This window comes from Vigna umbellata, chromosome 5 (assembly GCF_029865625.1).
Source record: "Vigna umbellata cultivar VRB3 chromosome 5, Vumbellata_1.0, whole genome shotgun sequence".
NCBI lineage: Eukaryota > Viridiplantae > Streptophyta > Magnoliopsida > Fabales > Fabaceae > Vigna > Vigna umbellata.
In genome coordinates this window covers 58,991,712-59,018,185 of record NC_142169.1, presented here as the reverse complement: position 1 = coordinate 59,018,185, position 26,474 = coordinate 58,991,712, and the positions used below count along the sequence as shown (strand labels likewise).

General features: G+C 32.6%; 4 protein-coding genes and 1 non-coding gene across 6 annotated transcripts; all 5 read right to left on the bottom strand.

The window, feature by feature from the left end:
- Positions 1 to 1,841: 1,841 nt before the first annotated feature.
- LOC124848371 (Plant invertase/pectin methylesterase inhibitor superfamily) lies at positions 1,842 to 3,894 on the bottom strand. Its single transcript, XM_047326028.2, has 2 exons — positions 2,906 to 3,894; positions 1,842 to 2,793 (listed from the first exon to the last, which is right to left on the bottom strand). The coding sequence occupies exons 1-2, from the start codon at positions 3,879 to 3,881 to the stop codon at positions 2,123 to 2,125; spliced, it is 1,647 nt and encodes a 548-aa protein (XP_047181984.1). The 5' UTR covers positions 3,882 to 3,894; the 3' UTR covers positions 1,842 to 2,122.
- A 2,625-nt stretch (positions 3,895 to 6,519) lies between these two features.
- LOC124848372 (F-box family protein) lies at positions 6,520 to 12,038 on the bottom strand. Of its 2 annotated transcripts, none has more exons than XM_047326029.2 (7): positions 10,967 to 12,033; positions 9,695 to 9,820; positions 9,479 to 9,583; positions 8,988 to 9,387; positions 8,761 to 8,890; positions 8,365 to 8,659; positions 6,520 to 6,998 (listed from the first exon to the last, which is right to left on the bottom strand). In XM_047326029.2, the coding sequence occupies exons 1-7, from the start codon at positions 11,588 to 11,590 to the stop codon at positions 6,753 to 6,755; spliced, it is 1,926 nt and encodes a 641-aa protein (XP_047181985.1). In that variant the 5' UTR covers positions 11,591 to 12,033; the 3' UTR covers positions 6,520 to 6,752. The 2 variants fall into 2 exon arrangements, with proteins under 2 accessions (XP_047181985.1, XP_087947581.1); XM_088091455.1 differs by having other exon boundaries at positions 6,914 to 7,051; positions 10,967 to 12,038.
- Positions 12,039 to 14,956: 2,918 nt separating this feature from the next.
- On the bottom strand, positions 14,957 to 15,052 carry LOC124848374 (small nucleolar RNA snoR69Y). The gene has a single exon (XR_007029685.1). It is a non-coding gene; the product is annotated as a small nucleolar RNA snoR69Y (small nucleolar RNA).
- Positions 15,053 to 15,057: 5 nt separating this feature from the next.
- LOC124848373 (F-box protein PP2-B15-like) lies at positions 15,058 to 17,349 on the bottom strand. Its single transcript, XM_047326030.2, has 3 exons — positions 16,865 to 17,349; positions 16,040 to 16,158; positions 15,058 to 15,791 (listed from the first exon to the last, which is right to left on the bottom strand). The coding sequence occupies exons 1-3, from the start codon at positions 17,285 to 17,287 to the stop codon at positions 15,374 to 15,376; spliced, it is 960 nt and encodes a 319-aa protein (XP_047181986.2). The 5' UTR covers positions 17,288 to 17,349; the 3' UTR covers positions 15,058 to 15,373.
- A 769-nt stretch (positions 17,350 to 18,118) lies between these two features.
- LOC124848370 (F-box protein VBF-like) lies at positions 18,119 to 19,528 on the bottom strand. Its single transcript, XM_047326027.2, has 3 exons — positions 19,129 to 19,528; positions 18,923 to 19,041; positions 18,119 to 18,850 (listed from the first exon to the last, which is right to left on the bottom strand). The coding sequence occupies exons 1-3, from the start codon at positions 19,399 to 19,401 to the stop codon at positions 18,352 to 18,354; spliced, it is 891 nt and encodes a 296-aa protein (XP_047181983.1). The 5' UTR covers positions 19,402 to 19,528; the 3' UTR covers positions 18,119 to 18,351.
- Between the last annotated feature and the right edge of the window lie 6,946 nt (positions 19,529 to 26,474).

Sequence of the window (26,474 nt, the reverse complement as noted above, 5' to 3'; positions counted from 1 at the left end):
CGTTGATATTCATTCAAATTATAAACCAATGAGATAAATGAAATTCAATCACAATTTCTCTTATTGAAACTTTTTTTAACTGTCTTGTTGTGTTAATATTAATTTTATGCAAACTTAGTATAGTTTTATAACAATTAATTAATAATTAGCTTTTACTCTTGTATATATGATAATTGAGATAAATTACCTATTTTAACCAAATTTTATTCATCGTGGGATCAACATTCTTACTTAAAACTCATTATACTACAGTTGACTATTAGTAAACTTACCAAGAGATCAACAACTTGGAGAAAGAACTTTTAGAGACTTTATTTGGAGAGTGATTCTTCTTTAGTCTGTCACGATTTTGTGGATTAACGAGTGATTCCTTAGAGTCTTAGACAGAGATGACGCGAGTGCTTGCATTTTTGTAAGGATATACAATTCAAAGTTTTTTATGTTTTTTCGTGAAGGAAGTAATTATACCAATAAACTTGTTTTCTGTTCTTTAATTTTATTTTTTTAATAAATTTTCATGTAATGAAAAATTAATAATAAACTTTGGAGTGTTAATTAGAATAAATGGCAAAGGATATAAAATTAAAGCTATATAGAAATGGTCTTTAAAAATTGTTTTACATAATATATTTTAAAAACAAAAACTCAAGTAAAAACAATTTCAACATGCATTAACTCTTGTAAATATAATTTACTCATCCTTGGCATGCTTTAACAACCCAACTAAAGCATAGTCTTCACTTAAGTATACAATTAAATATTATTAAACACAAAGAAAGAACAAAATCCTGATGAAATCATGTTTGAATCTTTTCTTGATAATTTATATAGATAAAAGTCAAACAAAAATAATATAAGTAAATAAATATCTAAAATAAAAATTTAATTATTACTTTAAACTAATTGTTACTTACATTTATTAAACATTTCATTAAATATCAAACTATCTTTATATATACTCTTCATAATAACTTAAACACAAAGATTAAGAATTGAAAACTAGAATTGTGAATTTGATTCATGGTTTATGGACTAGTTCTAGTCTATCCTTAAAAAAGTCTTATTTTAGGAGATCCTTTCAAGTGGGCTAAAATATGTTTTCAGTGTCCAAAACTTCATATCAAATTAATTGGGGTTAAGGTTAAGTTGAGTTTAACCTTACTACAAGATTTTTTTTACAATAAAATTAAATTAATATCTTATATATTCAAAAGATATGTTTAGTTAGTGAAGAGAATTTAGATATGTTTAACTAGTCAAGGATTTCAACGTTTTATCTGGTTATAATCTTCTTATATATTATTGAAATTTTTTATAAAGTTTATGTTAATCTGATTAAAATATTTGTATAAATTTTTAATAAATTAGAAACACTTAAATCTGTACAAATTAAAAATTAACTACATTTTTTATTCAAAATTTATTTTTTTAGAAAAAAGTTCATGAATTGAGATGACTTTTTTTATTGATATTTTAGTCTATGGACTTTTCAACGAGGGCTTTTTTTATCTGTAATTTTAATCCTAATTTGTCCAAATCAAGACCAAAATAATAAAAGTGAGACCAAATTGGAGAATAATAATTTTATGAAATCTTGTAAAAACTTGTTAAGAGGATAAGACCGAACACTTTTTAGAAGATGATTCCACGTGGCTAATTTGGAAAACGAATAAACGACACTTTGCCTCACCTTAAAGTGAGCAAGTTGAACCTCCATGCCAATGCAATTATCTCTGTATTTTATAAATTACGTGTTTCCCACATGAACCCTAATTAATTGCTACGAAAGGATATTGTAAAAAGCTAAATAATGCTCCATGAAAAAAAGAAGAAGAAGAAACTAACAATGCTCAACATGGAACGGTTGCTTTAATTTATAATTAATGTCACAGAACAGAAAAATTATTAGAGGAAATTGTACAATAAAAGTATAACAAACCACCAAACCTAATTCCAAATTACTATTACATATTACACAAACTTAATTCCTAAACATCCACCTACTAAAAAAAATATTCCTCTTTCATCAATCAGAGTAAATGGTGCAGCTATTTATCTGAAAAATGGAGGATATGATAAACTTATTTGTTTTTCATCTACAAATAATAGTAATCAAATGATCTCAATTGGTGAGACCTGCTGTGAACTTGACACCTGTCCTTGGCAGCCACGTGTCACCATTAATGAACCTCTGAACGGTGAAAAAACTAGCGGTGGAGGCATCTTTGATTACATGATAACCGGGCCATCTGACCCGGCCCACCAGAGATGCACCGGGCCCATAATTTCTGTACTCACCGTACCACAAAGTGTTGAGGGCAAAGTTTCCGAGCCACTCAAGCCAGCCCCGGGGCTGGACAAGCCCACTCATGTAAGTGTTAATGTAAACCGTCCTAGAGTATTGTTTCCAGGGCCGGCCCAAGTAGGTGGGCTGGGTGGCGAGAATATAGCTGTCCTGGATGGTGAAGCCCGTGCTCTGGTGTGGGCTTTTCCTGCCTTGGGCCGTGATGGTAACCTTCTGCAAGGGAAGTGGAACCCTGGTGTATATTTTGCAGTTTTGCAGTACTGCAGCACCGTTGCCGAAAATGAAGTCTATGGTGCCATATATTTCGCACTCACGGTAGAACTGTCGCAGGGAGTGGGCGTAGAGCGTGTCTTGGTGCCCTTCCACACTGCACCTGTAGAAGGCTGATTGGTCTGAATCCACACGCAGCGCCACCGCTTGATGGTTCACCGGCCCTGCTGTGTTCCGGAACGACATGTCCCTTGCAATGAAACCCTTCCCAGACACAGCTACACAATGAATTGCAACTTTTCTTTCAGTTATTTTCCATGAACATGAAAACATCTTACAATTATGTTATGGTTATGATGGTGGTAGTTATTTAGTTAGTTAGTTACATACCAAGCGTGGCCGTTCGAAAGGTGGTCCATCCCTGCATGAAATTCCGGTTGCTGGTGATAATGGTTTGGCCTATACCATCTCCGACGAGCATGATGTTGGTCATCTTCTTCTTCATGTCAATATTCTCCTTGTAAAGTCCTTTTTTCACGTAAATAATATACCTTCTTTGACTGTGACTGGGAGCTGCATTAACAGCTTCGGCGATGGAGCGATAGTGACCACTCCCATCCAAAGCAACAACTGCATCCGCAGGAACACCATGTGGCTTGGCTCTGAGCAACTCTTGATCACCCTCAGTCATCCATTCAGGAAACTCCGAGGTTCCATCAGATTCCGCAGTAGTAGTGTTTCTTGGAGGCTTAAATGGTAAGGTATGCAACTGAGTGTAGAGGGACAAAACATTGCTGATGAGTTGTGTGACTTGTGTCAAGCTTCCACTGATGTAGCTCTCGAGGCGTCTGTCTGTGCCTTCAAAGCCTTCAAGGCACGTGTCTTGGTTGCTCAGTGCAGCACTAAGCCAGGCTTCAAGGTTTCCCTCGTATTGCACGTTGGTATCTCCTGCGCGAATCCTCCTCATCTCTCCCAAGGACCATGCCAGCTCAGAAACCGAGAAATCCAAGAGCTCCTTGCAGTCTTCTATGGCTTGTTGCTCGCGGTAGCTGACGGAGAATGTGGTGATCTTTGTCATGTTGTCAATGGCCACCATTGCTTCGTTGAGTGTGGCCTTGAGTGCTGCACTCATCACCGATGTGGGGCTTGGTGGGCCTATTTTAGTGAGCTCGTTGTGGATGTTTGTGAGGCAGGAGTTTTGGTTTTCAATGTCCATGCATGCTTGTGCAATCAATGCTTGCATGTCTTGGGTTTGGATTTCTGAGGGAATGCCTTCATATGAGAGAGCCTCAAAGGAGGGTAAAAGCACGAGAATGAAAAGGAAACTAAGCATGGTCATCATCTTTTGGAGGTTATAATGTGACATAGAACTAACTAGAAAGACATAGCAACCATGCTCTTCTGGTCTTTCCAAGAACCTTTTATTTATACGCAGAAAATGTAGCAGTCAGAATCTTTGTTTGAGTTTTAACATTCACGTTGCTTTATGCTTTTTCTATGAACAAAGTCCCAAGTTATTCTAATGCTTTCTTTTGTTGGAGGCATGGCATGATGTTCTATGCTTCGAGCTTGACGAGATGATTCTCTCAGCAGTGAGGTGAAAAAAACATTGCTTCTCACACATTTGATGACTGATAAAAAAAGTATAGTTCTACTATGAAAAATGAATCTCTTAAGTGACATAAAACAACAGTGTTCATCTATATATATATATATATATTTATATATAATGTATATACTGTGACTTGATGAATACAAAACAAACAAACGGGGATAGCCAGCCTATGAATGCCAAAACCACTCAAGCAAAAGTAGTATTCTTTGCTTCTTAGTAATTGAAAACTCGAGTTAAACCATGTTCAGATTGCTTTCCATCGCCTTGCATTCATTTCACAACATGTTTTATTATTAATTAAAAATTATTATAAGATATAAAACCATAAATAAATAAGACTCGTTTATCTAAAAAGTGAAGTTCGTAACTTTTTTATGATTTTCAACAAATTTAAACTTATAATAAATGGTACTTTAAAAAAAAAAAAGCCTTAGAGTACATGTTTCTAAACTTTTTTTCCTATTGTCTAATCAGATTTTATCATGATTCAAATGAAGAAACAAAACGGAAGTATGGCAGATGAAGAACACACATAAAGAGAAAACAGAGAACCTAAAACGGGAAAAACTGATAAAAAGAGAAAGAGCGTTGCTACCTCTGGGCATGGTCCATGCACCTCTTCAAATTTTTTTATTTTCAAAATTATTCTTAAATTAAAGGTTAAAACTTTTTTACTTTTATCACGAATTTTTAATTTATTTTTTAAATCCTAATTTTACCTTATTTATATTTCCTAAACTCAACAACTGCACTCTCATCCCATGTCAACCCAATCTTCTTACCTAGTTCTACATAATTTCACAAATTTGTTAGTCACCATGTTATCCGTTGAGTATCTGAAAAAATATTGTAGTATATTTTTTTATATCACTGGATATTCATATATATATTTTATATTTTTTAATTTTTAAAAAATAAAATATAAACTTAGATTAGATTAAAATAACTTAAGTACAATTCAAATCAAATTATATAAAATATTAGTGCAAATAAATTTAACTTTTTTAGAAATTAAATTTAAATGAATTGCAACAAAATATAAATTCTAAAAATTTAATCTCTTACAAAATAAATTCAATTTTCTAGGTCTAAATAAAAAAAATAGAAATATGTGAACACAAATTTTAAATTATTCTTAAATGATTAATAGGTTTTTATTATTAATTTTATTTTCATCATTGAAATTGAAAAGATTAATTAACTAAAATTGAATAATATTTATTAGGTATAATCGAATACATGATAGTTTTATGTACTTCATCAACAAAAGATAATTAAAAATTCATATCTGATGTGGATACGACTAGGTAGAAGAAGATTGAGTTGATATGGGATGGGGTGCAGTTGTTGTGTTCAAGGAATATGAATAAGGTAAAATTAGGGTTTGGAAAATAAATTAAAAATTTGTGATAAAAGTAAAAAAGTTTTAACTTTTAACCTAAGAATAATATTGAAAATAAAAGAATTTGAGGAGGTACAGGAGCGTATTGTGGTGGTGGAGGGAGCATCGCTCAAAGAGAAAACTTTGTATTTCACTTTACACTAAAACAAGGCCCAAAGGCCAGTTTATAAAGCCGAAAAAGGAATGAGCCCAAGGCTTAACCTGGGTAAAACAAGAAGAAGAAAACTCAATATTATCTGTCAAAAAACAAACTTCTTTTTCTATATTTTAATACTCGTATTCAAATTATATTACTTATGGATATCAAAATATTTAAAAAATGGCATGAAGGAAGATACAATAATGGAAAAAAGAGAGAAAAATTTACTGTTAGAAAATAGTTTATACAAGAACCGTTCCATCAATGTTAATATTCACTAAAAAATTATTGAAAAAAGTCTTGAACTTTACAATTTGGTAATATTAATCAAAGTTCCATAATTCGTGGCTGGCCAGTGGTGGAAAATGAAAATTTTTATTTACTTCATTTTCTACGTCCACATTTAGACTTCCTTTTTGCTAAAAAAACGAAGTTAAATTTCTCTTCTTTTTTTTCATGAAAGGTAGAGTATAGAAATAAAGTGCATGTCAAAAATGGCATTTTAGAAATCATGTTTCTAATGTTAAAACATAAATATATAAAGCATCATTTTGATCTTGATATGTAAAATATTAATATGACATTAGTTCTTGAAATTGAAAAACTGTAAAAAAAATCCCTAAAATGTGAATTAGAATCCTCAATATTTTTTTCCCTATTATTTTAAATCACACTAAATATAATGATTTAAATCCTGGCCTTTTAGTTGGTACAACTCTTTTTAATGTTCTCTTTTTTCAGAAACTGTAAGTTTTTCAAAAACGAACATCGAGTTTATTTATACACTGAAGTTATCTCCTACTTTTGATTCCAGACGTGGATTGATAACAGAATAAGTCTTGTAAGTGTAACAGATAAGATTTGATGAAATTTAATTCCAAGAGAATATAACTTTGGAAGGTGAAAAAATACCTTGTCTAGAAATCTATCAATGTCCCCTAATTGGACTGGTATACCTCTTACTAAGGTACTAGAGACTAAGGAAAAGAGAATGCAAGAGATTTAAAATTTAGGATCAAAAAGATCTTTAATGAAGCAGCGTGGCTTCCAGGAAAAGAAAGTACATAGAGTAATAGCGTGGCTAATCCCATCTGATCTTGCACCCTCTTGCATGCATTGTCTCCAGCATTTCTGAGGAAAGCAAGAACCTGAGGGATCTCTGCAGTTTAACCTTTTTAATCCGACCACAGCATGCTCTAAGGGCAACTTCCAATCCATTTACAGTGACTTTAGGGAGACACACCAGTTTGGAATCTTGGAGACGTTTCAGGTTACCCATAAGGAAGCACAACACCACATCTGACACAATACAGTAGCTCATATTTATCTGCCATCATCACCACCATGTCGAATTAGAAACTAGAATTGGAATCCATAATCCTAACACCAGTTTTCATGTAAACAAACGTCAATACTTAACCTATTTGAAGAAAAAATTACATATGCACTCCAACAAAATATAAGTAGAAGCTTTGCTTTGATTATAGAAAACATTACGGGGGAGAAGAAACCGCTTGTGAACAAAAAAACACATTTTCAAAGATTAAATTTTGAAGAGCATATACCAGTTTCAATTGGAAAGGAAATAAAAGATTATTGAAGCCAGTAAGAAACATCAACTTCTTTTAAAATGCAAGACTAAGAGTTGTAATATGATAACGAGAAGCGGAGCCAAATAGAAAATCAGATTAATTGCACACGACTCCAAATTATGAAGGGTTCTAAATAAGATAGTTGGTATCGTCCAAACAATAGATATTCGACAAATGATTTTCCTTCCTTCATTTGCCTTAATTAGAATTTTCTATACAACAGTTATTATCATTAACATCCAGCTTTATGTCAATCCAAAATGGGTCTGAATAAGAGTAATATTTGTAGGAAGACATGGTAGAAACATCCAGCTTTATGTTAATTCAAAATGGGTCTGAATAAGAGTAATATTTGAAGGAAGACATGGTAGAAACTTCACCAAAGAACAAAAGATTTCCTAGAAAGAAAAAAAAACTAAATATATTCTTCTTTTTACGACCAGGACAAAAGATGGACTAAACGTGTGACTGATACGGTATCTAATAGAACACAAGATATCAGGAACTAAAGAGCTTGAAGAATCTCAAACTTCAGGAAGTTCTATAACAGAAAGAACCTCGAGACTTTCTTGATATACAGAAAAAACAGAGAAGAAAAATTACAGTTTTCTGTCAAAACCAAGAGAGCTTTCATTCATGTTCACTCAAACTATTTTTAGAGTTAGTTAACTAGTAGTAGCTGTCATCAGCTAACTAATTTGGTGATAACTACTTAACCAACTGCTAAAAATAGAGACTCTAACAGTGACTGGAAGTACAAGAATTTATAAATGAAATTTAAATGTGTATAGTTACAAAAGCATGGAAAGAGACAACAAACAAGATAATTGAAGAAGGATTGTGGTGAGCCCAGACAATCATCCAAACAATGGTTCTTTGCTCTTCGGGGAATTACAGTTTAGAATTTGTCAATTAGATCAAACCATGTTACAGTTTATAATGAAGTAAAAAATTGAGATGAGTATCAATTATGCTCCTTGAGGTAATACTTATAAATTTCATACAATGTATTTTTTTAGAGGCTAGCTTACTGTATTAGTCAGATCTCAGAAAGACCCAGAATATTGATAACTTGATTGAGTAAAAGTAAGCAAAACTGACCTGCCGCAGGTTTTGTGAATAAAAAGCAAGGGCCCAGAAACCTGAATCATCAATTTTTTCACAGTGCTTCAAATCTAAATCTGCCAATCTCTGGCAACTTATTGCAACTGATTTTACACCAATGCTTGTGATATTTGAAAGCCCACGCAACTCCAGATCAGATAGTTCACCAAGCTGGCTGATATACTCCATCCCTCTGTCAGTAATTCTATTACAATATGACAAGTTGAGCTTTGTCAACCTCTTGCATCCACTCGTCAGTGCTGCCAGCCCATCATCTCCAATACGTACACAGCTGTGATAATAGAACAAAATGAACTGAACATCATAACAACACTGTTCAAAATTTCACTGAATAATAGGCAATTAATCATGCTGACTTTAAGTTTCAATTACCGATAGAGATCAAGTTCAGTCATGTTTGGGCAGTTACAAGCAATGTGTGCCAACCCTATGTCTGATATGTTTGTGCATAATCCTAACTTCAGTCTTACAAGTTTTGAACATCTTGATAGATATCTTAGTGCTGCATGAAACAGAAATTTCGAAATAAATTAATCAGAACCCTTTGAAGATTTGAATAAAACTGATATATTATGTACAGGTATAATTGCATAGTTTACCTATGTCATCAACACCAGAGCAATCAGTAAGATCGAGCTCTTCAAGCAGCGAGCAATTTAATCCAAGTCGATAAAGACACTTCTCAGTCACCATATTACAAGATTCTAGCTTCAGACAGACAAGGTCTGGACAATAGTCTGCTATAGTAGAGATGGCTGCGTCTGAGATGAACCGACAACAAGTCAAATCAAGCACCTTCAAATTGCCACAGCCAGATAATAGCTGTATAATTCCTTTGTTGGTCACCCCAACACATTTGCTTAAACCAAGTTCCACTAAAGACTTGCAATTGGTGCCCATTGTCTGGAGGATGAAGTCAGAAACTCGAACACCATCAATTCTAATTATTCTCAACTGTTTTAGATTATCCAAGCATTTAACAAGAGGTGCTGAAAGCTCCTACGAAAATGCCTGACATGTTAGTGTATGTAAAACTTATTACAATAAACTAAGGTACACAACAGGCCATAAATTTTAGATATAGACTTACAGAGAGGCAATATCCTGCATCCAACTGCTCGAGATCTCCATGCCCGGTAATCACAGAGATTAAACCGGATGAGCTAACACAATCACACCTCGATACATCAATAGCCTGCATGCATGGACATATTCTATGTTTATGCTCCAGAGAATCCTCGTAGTCAACTTTATGACTTTTCTTAACCATTATTGCATAGCTTATGAATTATAAGAAATAAATTACCTTAAGTAGTGGACATCCTTTTTCGAGAAACCGTAATCCGCCATCATCCACTAAAGAGCAGCCCACCATAACGAAAACCTCAAGCTTTGACAGAGAAGCTATTGATCTCAAAGATTCGCTTGTTACCTAATGATTCAAAAAATTTAAATTACATAAAAGATATAATTTGAAGAAGAAATAAACTCACAAATCAATTCAGGCGGATTGTTAGCTAAGGTAATGATGGAAAACAGAAAATCATAACGCCATTGACATATGCTGACTTGGGGATATGGTGTTAAGAACAACACCACAAACACAAGTACTGTAGTGTATTATCCACAGTCAAAGAACAATGATTATAAACATACACTCATATTTCCTTTCATTCCCTTTCCACTCCAGTTTCTTCCTATCCGTCTCTTTATTTTCATCCCATTACTTATGACATATGTAACTTCTTCTCTTTACCTTCTCTTTTCCTTTCTCTCTCTCTTTTTTCCACCTCTCAAGCTGGGTGTACGTTTAACATAACTCGTCAAGAAACTTGTTTTTACAACACTATTGAGTCCGATTGCTCTCAACTTTTGTAAACCAAAAATATAATGTCTACCTCTTCTACAATCACCCTAAGCAAGAACGAACAAGGGTGACTTATTCAAATCACATGAAGAATTTAGTGGGTGCTTCCTTCAAAACCCTTCAGGAATCAGAAATTGGATTTAAAAACGTACAACCAATAACAAAGATAGCGAATGAAGTGGTTTGCTGAAGTCACTATCCCGTTTCGTCAACTTTGTGACCTCAACCAACTTTCAATAAAAAAAAAAAGTGCATAAAGCTTCGCACAAGACTCAAATCTTTATACCAAAATTTGGTACAATTGACAGATAATCATTCCCTCGGACATATGATCAGAATTCAATCTTCCCGTTAGTGCGTATAGAATAACATCCTAAAAAAAGTTTATTAAATGGAATCTCAATATCTCAAAAACCTAGTATTTGACTAAAGCCAAAGATAGTCCATATTTCACCTAAAAATAAGACTCTAGCATCCACCATTTCTCTCTCCCTCCTTTTATGCACATTGTCAATGGAAAAATTATACTCATGCACCCACTTTCTAATCCCTATCATTTTCATCCCATTTTTTTCTGTCTCTTCATTTAATCCCTCATCATGTATATTCCTTTTCCTCTCTACCTTCTTTCTTTTCTCCCTATCCCTCTCCTCCATCCAGCTTCTGTCTCTTCAATAATATAGAATCATTTTGAAAGAGAAGGAAACAAACCTTGAGATAGGACACGTCCAGAAATTTCAAGTCCAGGCACTTCTTGCAAAGAAGATCAATCCCGAGATCAGAAATCTCTAAGCACCACTTCAAACTCAGCCTTTCCAATTTCTCACAACCCACAGCAATCTTCGCCAACCCAATATCAGTAACTCCCAAACACTTATCCATGTTCAGTTCCCTCAACCTCGCGGCGCACGATAGCGCCGCGGCCTCTCTGTCCCCATAGCCCCAACAGTGGGAAACATCCACAGCCTCCAACATTGGACACGCCCGAATGAGGATCTCCAAACCCGCGTGGCCCAGCCCGGTGGCGCGACTCAGCACGAGCCTCCTGAGTCCCCGAGTCCAACTCGCCGATCCCTGACTCAGCAAAACCGACACAACTCCGTCCTCGATCCGCGGACACAGCGACAGGTCCAGCGTTTCAATGTTGCAGAACTTCTCCAGCAGCCCAAACAGGAACTCGATTCGGAGGATCCGAATACTCTTCCGGCTCACCGACTCGACCCGAAGAAAGTCCTTGCACACCAGCCTCCACGGTTTCCGATCCGGCCCGAGCTTCTCCAGGAGCCGGATGAGAAGGTCCTCGGTCATGAGGCAGAGAACAGATTCCGACAACATTACGATTTCAGAAAATTTGATAATTTGTAAAATTAATTTTTTGAGTGATTTTTGTTTTGATGTGGAATTGAAGGGAAGAGATTTAGGTAGGAACAAAGAGAAAGAGGAGGCGAAGATGGAGAAGAGGGTGGTGGGTCCGTTTGGAGAGCTTGCGAAGTCGTAACCTGCAGCGGGATTTCTCAGGGTTCATTGTTTTGAAGTGATTTTGTCAGAGTTTGAGTGCAAAATCGACAAGGGGAACAGAAAGATAGTGAATAGAATGGCAATGGAAAATATCAGATTTGGGACACTGCGTGGCTTTCTTCCGTTTCAGCTAAGGCCATGTTCTAGTACTGTTTTTCTTTTCTAGACCCTTTCTGCTCTGTACAAAACTTGAACATACACAATCACATGGATGAATCATCCAATTTTCGGATTCAACGATACTTGTATGCTGAAGTTTGTTTTTAATATAAAAAAGAAAAACAAAATTAGTCTTCTCATTTTGTCATCTATTAACAATTTAAGACGGGAGGAATGATTAAATTATATTTAATCTCACTTTTAATTTTACAATTCTTACTTTATTTTACTTTCCAAGTTTAGGAGGTATTTTCTAAATACTGATTGGTCTAAACCTAAAAGAATTTGTTAGGGCACCTAAAGAACATTCCGTTGATTCAACCTTAGCTTATTTTTCTTATGGTTGAAAGAAAAAAAATCTAGTCGATTAAATGTTTGTTCATCAATTAAAGGTTTTAAAACCATATCATCCTTTATATATTTTTCGTTAGCATTAATTGTAAGATCTTGTATATTAGCCCATACTATCTCGTGCTTATATTAACAACTTGTCGTATTGATCATGAATGTCGTCTTATTTTTACTTTTTTTAAGGTGTATTTGTATTTGATTGTATTTTGAATAGGTATTTATAAAATTTAGAAATTAACATTTAAACACATTTTATTGATTAGACAATTGATATTTGAGAAAATATATAAACTTTTTTGGGCAAGTTTCATTAACATTCGTTAAATTTGTACATGGTTCCTAATTTTCTTAATCATAACAATTGTAACCAATTTGGTTGGATACTATATCTCTTTAGGTGTGATTCATTATTAAAAATTTATAAGTTTATTATTTAATGGCTTCTTACTTCTATTTGGAAAATCTTTGTAAATATTGGAATATAGATATAATTATAAGATCCAAACCTAACTTATGAGATAATAAGTCATTTATAAATGTTTAACATATTAAAAGTTGACCAAGCAAAAGTTCTCATATTTTCTCATAACACAAAGATGACCTGTGCTTTCAATTTACTATTTAGGTTCGTTTTAATTTTCATAAGTCTATCATATTTTAAAGAACTTTCTTAATTTCTCTGAGGGATTGCAAATGTCAATCCTCTAATACATCCTTTTGGTCCAATTTATCAAGAAGGATTTCGTGTTCATATTGACTCGTGATATATGTTTGACAATTTTTTAGGCTTCTTTCATAACACTTTATTGTGATTTGTTGGTCCACCTTAATAATCTCAGCATTATCTTTGGTTGTAGGATATTTTATCTTTAGGTGAATTGTTGACACCACAACCCTTAATTCATTAAGATGGTATTCCAAGAAAGATGTTATACTATGATGGAGTATTTACCACCAAATACTTAATCAAGATAGTCTTTTAAGCCAAAAGTGATGTGAACCCATGACCCCTTATTTCTATCAAATCTCTGTCAAACACAACTAGGATTCCATCGAAAGGCTTAAGAGAGTGGATTGTGATGCTTAATCCAACAAACATCTCAAAATATAGGACATCTATGAAACTTTCTTTATTAACCAAGATACGATGGACATTCCATCTCATTGTTACCATCAAACTTATTATATATTATTCGTGGTATTGTGACAGATGTCATCTGATTCTACTATCACTACTTGTTGGACTTACTTCTTGCACGTAACATTAGTGATATACATTCATAACTAAAAACACGTGCAAAAGAGATGTCTAACAAAAGTTTCAATGAAATGTATTTATTTATATATGAATTGGTTATATTTTGGTCGATATATTAAATATTTATATTGATTTGACTTGTGTTCATTAGTATAACTAATATAAATGAATTCATGAATTTAATAAGAGTTTTTTATAAAAGGTTAAGAGTTAAAGGAGAAGATTATAAAGAGAAATTTGTAGTATTGTTAATGTGTTTATAAAGTGTATCTAATAAAATTTGAATTTTGAGAAACAAATTATTTATCAAATAAATTAAGAAAGAAGTTATTTATTTATCATTGTTGATTAGAACTATAACATTTATTTCTCACTCCATATATAATTAGAGATATAAAAAAAATAAGAAAAAATATTGATTATATTTTATTATTTTTTATTTATAATTTGTAACTTTCTCCCTCTCATTTTCTATTTTTATTCTTGTTCTTTTTAGCAAATATCTTTTTTCTAGTTTAGTTAATATCATTAAGAGGTTATTATTTGTAAATTCAAACTCTCTTTTTCCTTTTCAATTCCTTCTTCCATAAGGATTGTCTTCTTTAAATTTAAGATATTTATTTTTGTTTAGTACATTGTAAAAAATATACATGTGAATTGTGACTTTTGAATTTATTATCCTAATTTATAAAAATTATTAAAAAATAAATCACATTGTCTGATTGTAAAAACTGTAAAACTCATTTGAGTAAAAAAAAATATAAAGAATAAATTACTGATTAAACATTTTATTAAACTTACATGTGATTATCTCTTAATCAATTTAAATATAATAATCAAACTACTAATTAATTAAGTCTATTATCAAAGTACTTTTGAAACTAATTAATTTTGTTGTTAAAACTGATTTTAATTTTTACATTTCTGATCTTAGTTTCATTTTCATTTAATCTTGCTTCTAGACAAAAACATTTTAACTCAATCGAGACTATTTTCAATCACGTAAAAAAATGATTTTTTTTTTCTCATCCTCTGTGTTTGTTTATATTATATATATATAAACTAAAATATTAATGTATATATTTAATTAATATGTCATTTTTGTTATTAAATTATGTTGTACGAAAACAGATCTATCACTGTTTTTCAATTATAAGTTGGGATATCTTAATCTCCAATATGACATACAGTAATATGATAAGTATAAAAAACAAACTGCACGATTGCAATTCGTCACTTTTAAATGAAGTAATCAAACAGTTATCAGTTCTTCAGAAAACAATTAAATTTAGTTTAAATAAATCAAACCAACCACGTAAAAAACAAAAAAAAACTCTAATATTAAAAAAAAAATTATGTTCATTTTTTACTTATTGAAAAGTTTGATTAATTTACATAGACAAAATTATTCTCATAGAGAAGCTCAGATAAATGTGGAAAATTCTATTCCCAGACCTTAAAAAAGGTCTCATAATGAGCTGGGATTCACATTTATCATCACAGCAAACAAACCAAATGGAAGTACAAAACCATTCAACAATTAGGGTTCAGTAAAATTACAACAAAAAATCAAATAAAATAAATCCGAAAGAACGAAGTGAAAAAAGAAAAACCCTAAAAGTGAAGAACACATAACCAGGATCACCGTTGGGAAATGCAATAACACACCACCACGGCGCCCACCTTCATATTTTTCGTTATGAGAATTGCAATTGCAAAACCGCAGAAGAGGATTTTAAAGAGAGCGCTTGCTAGGGCTAAATGGGAAAACCAAACGAAACAAAACAAGTGTCACGTTCGGCCCACAACGCACAAAAAAAGACGTAAACTAGTTAGGGCCCATAAGCGGAGGCCTTTTCCAAGTGTTTGGGCCTTATTTCAAGTCCATCAACTATGAGGCCACCTTTCAAGTGCACACCTTTAACTTCCTTGAGGCACACTCTGACCTCTTCGTTTGAACAGGTGTAAAAACTCCCCAAGTCAATCTCCGACCATTCTTCATCTTCAAAACGAAAAGAACATTTGGTGTCTGTTTTTCGACATGAACGTATGCAAACGGTTCCTTGTGATTTATGTTTGCCAACTTCTACGGACACCTCCGATGGTAACACGTCTAACCCATAAGCACGATCCGCGATTTTCACTTGCAGGTAGGCTCCGTATAAAGTATTGGGAGATAACATTCCGCTGTTTATGCTGCCTTTTATTTCCAGCCAGCTTATGGTTCTCAGTTCAGCTGCTTCTTCAAATCTACGCACAGATTTCAAAAACGACTTTGCAATTGGTAATGATGTGCCATTAGAATACTAATCCTTCGTTGAATTAGGAAACCTTATGTTGTGATTTTAAAATCAGAAAGTATTGGCAGAGTTAGGACATGACATGACATGACATGACACCCATGAAGAAATTGAAGTGGAAAGTTACAGTTAAAAGAGAAAGTGTTTGAGAATTGGAAAGATGAAGATGATGATGATGAGGACGATGCAGAAACAAACCTTGAACCTCGGATGGGTTTCCAGGACCAATAGAGAGGGCTGTTTCCCCATGCAATTGAAAGTTGTCTTGCGCTCAACAGGTAACAGATTTTGCCACTTCTCTTCTCAATGGAGAATATCTGTTTTTCTCAACCATTTGTCACTACTATCATTCAAAATAGATTCAACTCATACCTTCTTTCTTTAGTCTCTATAATTATAAAAAATTTACTTTAGATTATATCATTTTCATTAAGATTTTCTTGTTGCTGTAAACATTTTAACTTTTAGAAAAGGTGATTTGGCAACCACAGACAGTGTCGCAAATATGAATTAGATAATTCATATTTGCTCCACCGCCTGAGGATACCCCATCAACCTTGAGCTTGCAACCATTGTAGTTGCAATTTCTGCACTTTTTTCTTATATTTTGGTGCTGCATTGATTCGTTAACACTATACCTATCATACAGTATTTTTCATTTTACAAAATTAAGAAACAGTTGTCATCATAATTATGAACTTGCAGAGTCAAACAAAATTGATACAGTAAGTATAAAAGGGCCATGTGTTGTGTGTGTCAGTGGTGGGGTAGGGTGTGTTCATTTTATCCATCGTTATCATATGTAAATAACAATCAAACCATCTTCATTTTCCAATCTATTAATCGTTTATTTTCTAGCATGAGTTGCCACTTATAAAGACTCTAGCAAAAGAACAAGGTTTTGGTAAAATATGCAAACTCTTCGATTAGAGTTTACGTTGGACCAAATTGTGATTTTGCTATGAGCCTTTTCAATCTGCAATCATGCTGTGAAAGAAAGGGACAAACACTGAAGAAATTTACCTTGTTACCGTCGTCAATTGGTCGTGGATTACATAACATGGAAAACAGTTGTTTCTTGGAAGAACACGACAAAGAGGAAGTCACGAACCTAGAAACAATTTGATGATAATTGGATGGCAAAAAGTTCTCCCAGACAGCATCTGAATCTGCCATTGACTGCAAAACGGAGGAGACCAGAGAGGACCTGCAGAGGTCCTGAGGGGAAGTGAAGGATAAAATGTGTGCAAAGCAATCGTAGGGCAAAAGTTCCATCTTCTGAAAATCAAAATTTTCAATGCAGACTTGCTTCCAGAATGAACAAGTTATGGTTGTTATATATAACATTACTGTGTGGACGTACATGGTCCAATGAATGAAGTATATCGCTAGTATGACGACATTCTTTTCACTCTCAACAACTATGTCAACATGGAGGCAGAACATGACCACATCCAACAAACCACCACTTTTCCTAAATTTGGAACTTGGTGAATCACAACGGATCTGCAAATTTTAATATCAAACATCATATTATGTGTTTTTCATAAAAATTATGAAATTTAAATTACTATGAATGTTTTGTCCTCAAGTTTAATATACCTTTTCAGCGTATTATGATAAGATATTTTCGTTTTTTATTTCTATTTTCTTAATCAACTTTTATTTTATATTTATAAGTAATTTGTTGATGTACTGCTTTACAACAAACACTTTTTGTATGCACCGTAAAAAGTCCGTACAATGGCCCGTTGATATACAAAATTTTATATTGATTTAATATTATTTAGACTAATGATTGTTTGATACATTTAAATCTTTTACAAATTTTTTATATTCATTTTATATTATTTTTATTCATTTTTTACTTTTTTTTTTAAACAATACAAAAATTTATATTTTTATGATAATTTTGTCCTTATAATTTATGTCAAATGAATATAAAAATATATGATGGTACCATTACCTATTATTTAATATTTTATTTACATAGACCAAAAACTCATAATTAATAAATATTTTTCATACTAATTAAAATATGAATAACTCGATCAGTTTTAATATCATTATTCGATTTGAATAAAAAAAATCAATTAAAAGTAACAAATAATAAATTTGTGGTTTGATCCGCAGATCTACACAAACATATATTATTAAAATTTAAAAGTTTGTAATGTACATGTTATTATTAAATAAAGGACTTTTTTGAAAGTTACAAAATTCTGATTTGAATATTATTAGAGTTTGACAGATTCTTTAAACAAAAAAGCCTGTCTTATTGTTAATCATCACAACATCTTTTTACAGTAAAGTAATCTTTTAAAATCCCTGATTAACAAGTGTAAGTTAAATACAAGTGATATTATTATACACGTCTTTTAATTAGGTGGAGATATTTCTCATAATTATAATCTGATCCATGTATGTGTGCTGCTTCTAATTACTGTGATGAGAATGGAACACGGTTTTGAACAATGGTTGAACCATTCGAAAACAAAACATGATAGAAATCAAAGGGCATGATATGACACGATGTGTTTGGGTCTAACTTCGATGCCTTCAATGATAAGGCCTCCTTTCAATTGATAACCATCTTCCCTGAGATTCATCGTTATTTCTTCATCAGCTTCAGCTTCAGCTTCGTCAATGAAAAACTCTCCCAGCTCAATCTCCATCCACCCATCTTCTCTTTTCAACGGAATCGAAATCACTTCACCTTCCTCTCCAAACGCTGCTTTTCCCATCACTTCTCTCCGGTTCCCATAAAACAGACTCTCCATCGTACACTTCTTTTCATCTTTACAACCCAAATAAGCTCTTCCTCTCTGCACTTGCTTTCCAACACTAACCGATACCTTCGACGGAACAAACTCAACCCCGAATGCCTCATCACAAACATTCATTATCAGATACGCCGCGTATGTCGTGTTTCCCGTTAGATTCTGCGTCCTCATCTTCCCCTCTATTTCTAACCAACTTACTGTTCTAAGCTCTGCCACCTCCGCAAATCTGCAAATTCTGCAATTATATATAACTCTCTTTTCTACACGTGAAATTAATTAAATTCATTAATTAAATTACCTTGATTCTGGAAGTTGTTTCCAGCACCACATCGTAGGGTGGCTGCTCCATGCTATTGACAATTCCCTTGCAGATAAGATAAAAGATTTTTTACCCGAACACTTTTCCAATTTGAATATCTGCATGAATCATAGACAGAACCAAAGTAAAATGAATTAGATATGAAATGCGTCTTGAGAAATCGAACAAGGAGGCAGATTGCGTACCTTGCTGCCCTGGTCAATGTGAAGAGGGTGGCAGAGATAATGGAAGAGTAGTTTGTACGAAGAGAAGTGAAGGGAGAAAGGATTGACGGCCCTGGAGACAATGGCCTGGTGATCAGAGGGCAAGAAGCTTCTCCAAACCATGTCAGAGTCCGCAGATGAGCGAAGGGTGGAGGAGAGCAGTGAACATATGCATGCCTCTAATGGTGATGCACGTGACAAGATTTCAGAAACGCAATCTGGTGGTAAAGATTCTATTTTGGAGCAAGATCCCATGTTTGATGATGTTTGGTCCTAAAATGATAGAAGAGATAGTTTATTACATAGATGTTTTGAAAAGAATGGGGTTTCTGTTTTCTTTATACAAAGCATGGCACACTTTTTTGCAGTTGACCGTAATGTATGCACACGATTTGCAATATGTGTAGTCAAGAATTGTGGGTGGTCAGAGTTTGTTCGGGTGAGAATAAAAATGGATAAAACATAAGATTGATTAAAGGAGTTAACAATAGACGAAAACACAATCCAATTGCAATTCCGTAACATGAAAGAAATATAAAATATTGATCAACTCATCAATTTGTATCTGACATTCATTCATGCAAAAATTCATCTTAGTCAACTATCTCATATCACAAGTTATAATTAAAAATATAAAATTATCTTATCTCGTTCCAGTATACATAAAAAATACTTAGATTAATGTCAAACTACATTAATATAAATATTAAATAATAATTATTTTTGTAAATCAAATACAATATATATATATATATATATATATATATATATATATATATATGTAGTTATTTGAAATTTAAGAAAAAAATAAGTCTTTCTTGCATATTGTAATTTTTTATTTTTATTTTTATTTTTTTATAAAATTATTTAATAAGTATTTGAACAAATATAAATGTGAACATATTTATTACTTCAAAAAATAAAATACAACAAAAAATTTATATTACCGAGTATTAAAAATAATAACAGACAGAATTAAACTCGTATAATCCTTCCCATTATTCCTAACTTACAACTCTTTGAGTAAACTCGTAAAAAATTTAAATAATTTATAAAAAAAGAAAAAATGATTATCTTTTAACAAATATTTCAATTTTTTTTTAAATTAAGTTGGATTAAGTTTAACTAAAGCTATAAAGAGATAATTCATTGTATCTTTTAAATTGAAATTTAAAATAAATTTCACTTTAAAGTGGACTTAAAATAGAATTTCAATTGATACAAAATTAAAAATGACAATATAGGTGGATTAGATATTTATGATTATTAGTTCATAGAGGTTCATTACATAATCTATGGCTATCATGCTTGTGAACATCTTGTAGTATTGTAAAAATGAGTTGTAATCCGCGAGTCAATCTGACTCATTACGGGTTTGAGTTGAGTTGTGTTTAAAAAGTGTAATTTTTTTATGCGGGTTAGTTTTCAACCCGACTTACTTTCACCGGGTTGAACCCGTGATGAGTCGAGTTGGCTCACCAACTCACCTAATTTAATTTAATTATTTATTATTTTGTGTTTCAATATTATTAGTTAACATTTTTTTATTATATTGTAGATGGTGATAAAAAAAGATGTTTCAAGAGAAAAGAAGATGTTTCAAGAGGGAAAAATATTATAGATTTATCTATTCAAGACTCTAATATTATAAATGGACAACTGATACAAAAATTATTATATTAAAAACTTATTTGTTCGCTTTTGTACATGTTTTTGGATTACGTTTTGGATTGTATGATATTATTTTTTTATTTTGAATTGTCTTTGGAGTTTAACATCATTTTAGTGATGTTTATTTAGATTTGAATTAAAAAAATTATAATTTTTTTATTTTAAAAAAACTTATAACTAAATGAGGCAATGAGTCAACTCGTTTAACCCAGCAACCCGTAGTGGATCGGACCGGATTCGAATTTCTTCAACTTGCTAATAAGTGAGTCAGGTTGAGTTCACTCATTAAGTGACCAACCGGTGGTGAACGGACCGTGTAGAGTTATATTACCCGTTTTGACACCTCTAATTTCGTGCATAGCAATCCATTATTAATCTTGTTAATATTAAAGTCATTTAAAAAGTGAATTTGGATTGTTATATTAATTGAAGAAACAAATTATTGATTAATAATTAAGATAATATAGGAATTTAGTCAAAATATATGAAATTTAATATGAATTTAGAAATAGAAATTTAAGATTTTAAGACACTCAAAATAGAATAATAAAAGAGGTCATCATCTAACACCGCACATGCACATCCCTTTAGGTTTTAACAAGTAATGAGTTCACATGAGACAAAGTTTTTGTAGAAAATGTATAGTTGAAAATGTAATCGGAGATGGTGACATTATATATATTAAGATTGAAGTTGAAGCCTGCGGAGAATTGACTAATCAAAGTGTATTGTTTTGTCTCAATGGAAATAGTGAAGGTTCTTGTTACGGGATTATCACTCCATTCAAACTTTATCATCCTTATACAACTATTTTCTCATGTGATCTTTCACTGCTCAAAATATATATATATATATATATATATATATATATATATATATATATATATATATATATATATATATATATATATATATATATATATATATATATTAAAATTAAAAAATATTTGTATTAATATATTAATTTATGTATAAAAGCAAATTGAGATTACATTGTCACAATCCACTAAAATCTGTCATTAATTATTTAGTGAATTTTATACAAGAAAATTAATATATCAACATTTCATCACATATTTATGATAATATGTGAGAAAAAAAATAATGTTAAAATTAAAAAATGTAATCTATACTAGGAATGGTAAAGTGAGACAGTAAAGTGGGATGGTAAAGTGGAACGATCTCCGTTCAAAAATATAAGGTTGACTAAAATATTGAACATATTGACTCTCATAAGCTTGATTCATATAACTTACAACTCTCACAAGTTTGTGATAGGATTGGTCAAATAATTCTGTTGACCCATATTTTTCACAACACATAACTTTGTCTTTTATGATGCTTTGTATTTTTTGTTCGTAAGTCTACGTGTTTTTTAGGTCATATTCTATCACTAAAAAAACTATAAATGATGAATTGATGTTACCTTGGTCCAATTTTGCATAAATCTGGGTGTTGAAGACATGAGATTTAATATAGCGAATAATAATATTGGTGGTATATTAGGTGACATATTGAAAGATGTTTGCAAAATTGGCAAAATAAGCTCCTTTTTATTTTGGAAACATATAATTGTTTTTGAAAATGTCTTTAAGAGGCAGACATGTACTTAAAAATCTCTAAGATGGTGTGGACGCTTCCTCTTGCCTAAGCGGAATTAGGTTGGATGATTTGACTCTAAATGGTTGGTTATTGGGAGTGGGCTGCTGACCCTAGATGGCCTCGAGCCCTAGAATCTGAAGGACCATGTTGGGTTGGTCTAACTATCCTCGGCCTCGTCCTCGTCCTATGAAATTGATGCATCCTTTACCTTGACCTTGTCTTTAGAAATTGTCATGTATTTTGCCTCAACGTTCTTTTCCTTGCTAAATAAATCAGGCTAAAGCGCTAGTGTGGATAAGTTCTTTGATGAGGTCCCTTAGATGGTATGACACTTTGATGGTAAGAACACTTTTTTGTAGGATCATCTCAAGAAAAGGTTGTTAGGGCTTGAGGAGCTGTATGAGCTCCAAGTTGCACGCTTATCCAAGTACAGTGTCTTTGCTAGCGTTTAGGGAAGTATATTGGTTATACTGGGTATCAAAAACTTGTTAACTTTTTGGCAAGTATACCAAATCGTTCCAAGTAATACAGTGAATAAGTAAAAGTATCGTCTCCCAAGGGACTTGTGCAACACATGACAATTCTTCCTTTTATAACTCAATTAGACATCAAAATGCACAAAACAACACAAGAAACTATTTTTGGTATTTTATCAAACAGTTGGTGTGCAAGAAATTTATATTTAAAAGAAACTTCGTTGGAATTGGGTTTCATGAATCATATGAAGATAAAACTCTGTACAATATATCATTATTTCATTCAAACATTCACATCAAGCCATACTAGTCCTAATCCCTTAGCAACTAGTTCTAAATTAATATATCAAAATGTTAATCCCTTAGCCAATTTAATATACAATTTGCATTAAGTCCGATGTTAAGAATGATCAAGTTATTGAGTCTATCCCTAGATCCCAAATCACTTGAGTGCTCTATCTACGTTCGTTCATGTTCAAAGTTACTTTCCAGTAATCAAAGACATTAAAAGAACGTTATATTTTCATACAATGATAATAAATTCAAGAAAGAGCATATGAACAAACAACGATATATTGAGCAGGAAAATTATAGTGAGTTCATTACATCCAATCCCAACGAAAGAGAAATTTAACTACTCCTAATCATCTAAAACGTACACATTTGAAGCAATCCCTTGCAACAATGGTGTCTTGATGCCTTGAAGTAGTCTCCGGAAGTTCCTGAGATGTTTTCGTTTCTTTCTTTTGTCTGGAACTTCTGTTCGAAGGGAATGTTTCTGTTGCTCTGTCACGTCTTTTAAAGCCACTTAAATTCATTAATTCGCTTAGCGCACATGTACTGATGCGCTATGCGAATTTTCTTAACTGCTGTATTTTAACTGATGTTATTCGCTCAGCGCACAGGTACTGGTGCGCTATGCAAATTTTCTTTTTCTGGCAGTGCGAATTTTGGCTTTCGCTTTGCGAAAATTGGCTGACAGAGTCTAAATAATATATCATTTCCTGTACAATATTTTACATAACAATCTACTACCTATTACAACTTTTCAACGAGGAACAACATGAAAAATTACAAGATTGAGTTCATTTATAAGTATAAAAACAACTCTTTTTCACACTTATCAGATATAGTTTGGTCAACGACATTGTTCTTCCTACTTTTTCCTCCCGATGGGACATTGGGCTTCTTTGTCCTCTTTAACCTATTTTCTTCAATGACCATGCATTTGGCCACCCATTCTTTTAGATCATCCATGTTGTTAGGTCATTTTGTGAAGAGAATTTGAGAAGAGTATGGGTTGTAGACCACAAATCAAGGAATGCATGATCATAAACAGAGTGAGGTTTTGGATCGTGGTCATTGCAGCAATGAATCTCTCTATGAAATGCTTAGAGGTTTTGTTTTCCCTTACTCTATGTACTTCAAGGCGGTCGATGTTGAGCGCGCAGGGCTTTGAGCTTAGAATCGTAACACTTGCATTGTTTTTCATTATGTTGGATTAACATCTACATTTGATTCTAAAAGGTTAATCGAGTTGGATTTCATCTCATGAGAAAGTTGGGCTTGAGTTTGGGTGGTAACCATGGAAGAGTGAGGACAGAAAAATTTTCACTAAAGTCCCATAGTAGATGCCAAATGTTCTTACTAGAATCTGAGTGTGATCCTTACAATATGTGACAGATTTGAGTGAACTAAGAAACCTGATGTGTACTTGTTGAGGTTTGGAACACAAGAGAGATCCACTTGCAAAGACCCCATAACATTCAAGTCAATAAAAAACTATGGATATTTATGAGTAAAAAAGAATGAGTACGAGTGTTAAAGTGAGTATTCCCTAAGAAATACAAGATGTATTTATAGGATATTTGAACCTTAAGGCTCATTTTATAAAACAAGTAATATGATATTAAATAATATTAATGAAATGAAGACCTCAAATATATAATAATAATAATAACAATAATGTAGTATCTTATGTAAATAATAATAATAATATCATGATATAATCAAACTAATAAAATTTATCAATTATAATTAATAAGTGAATATTTATTTCAATACACATACATTGGAATATATTTTTTGGTATATTCATTGACTCAGATAAGTACACTATAAAAGATAAATAAGAAATTACATCAATTTTAATGTTATATGTAATATAATTTTTTTTATATAAATATATTAATCTAATGTCTATTATTTCAAGTATTACAATTGATTTTCTTTGATAAATTATTCTCTTTTAATTCTTCAAATTTCGTATTGAAAATTATTCCAGACGATTGAGTTTAATTATGTTCATAAAAGTGTATTTTCTTTTTCAAATTTATTGATTTTTGACTTTTGTTTTTGTTTTTTGTCATGGATATGACTAAAAATTACACATCAATTAATAATATATTATTAAATCAAATATACATAATAAGCTATCTCTATTAGATAAACTATTTTTTAGAACTAAAATGAACCATCATTTAAAATACTACAACATCCAAAACTCAAATTATTTATAGTTAGTATTGAAGTAAAAATCCTCACTTTTGTGCCCAAGAAGAGGGTTTTCAGTCATCATAGGAAGTAGTTTTGTCCAATTCTTTGTTTCCTTTTATTCTTACATTCAATCAAAAGAAAAGGCACATCAAGAAGGGATGTGATGTGTAAGGAATCGTAATTAAAAAAAAAAAAAAAAAAAAAAAAAAAGAACGGGGAGGAAGGGACGTGCGCTGCCACAAAGGGGCAGTGAACGTTGCTTCCCCTTTGAAAACAAAACCAAAAGAAAACAAGAAAAGGAAAGAGAAGAAGAGGGGAAGAGGGAAGAGTTTGGGAGGCTCGTGGGAGATAAAAAGGGGTATGGGTCTGCACTTAGGGAGTGAAATCATTGCTGCCAAGTTTCTGAGAGAGGTGAAGTTGAAGCTGCAAGCAAGGTTTGGTTCTGCAAGTTGGGGAAAAGAAGAGGAGGAGAACTTTTGGAGTTGGAAGGAAATCAAACTCTCTGGAAGTGATTCAAGGAAGTCTTCAAGAGGTAAGGGGAGCTAGATCTTTTGTTTGATTGATGATATATGTTGTGTTTAATGCAAATCTGGGAAGGAAGGGATGAAAAATTGGGATTTCTGGGTTTTCTGGGTTTTCTGGAAAACCTGCGATTCTGCAGAATTCTGCAGAAACGCGCGTTCGTCCAATTTGATGAAAATTGGACGCTCGTCCAAATGGCTCGACCAATTAGTGGTCGGCCAAAATATTGAACGTTCGTCCGCACAGTGCTCGACCAGTGGTCGGTCAGAATATCAAGAACGTTCGGTTTTGTGTTCGGCGAGCGTTAGCGTTCGTCCTTCTTTCTCAGTATATCGTTCGTCGAGACTTGTGTTCGGTTAAGTGTGGTTCGGTGAGGATGGTAGACGTTCGTCCTAATTTGGTAGTCTCGGCTGGTGAACCTGAGCGTTCGGTCTTGAATTGATAGGTTGCAATTTTGAGCGTCCGGTCATGGTGAAATAGTGATCGTTAGTGTTCGTCCATAAATTGCTATTCTCAGGAAACGATATTAAACGTTCGGCCTCGGTAGGGTTGTGAGGAGAG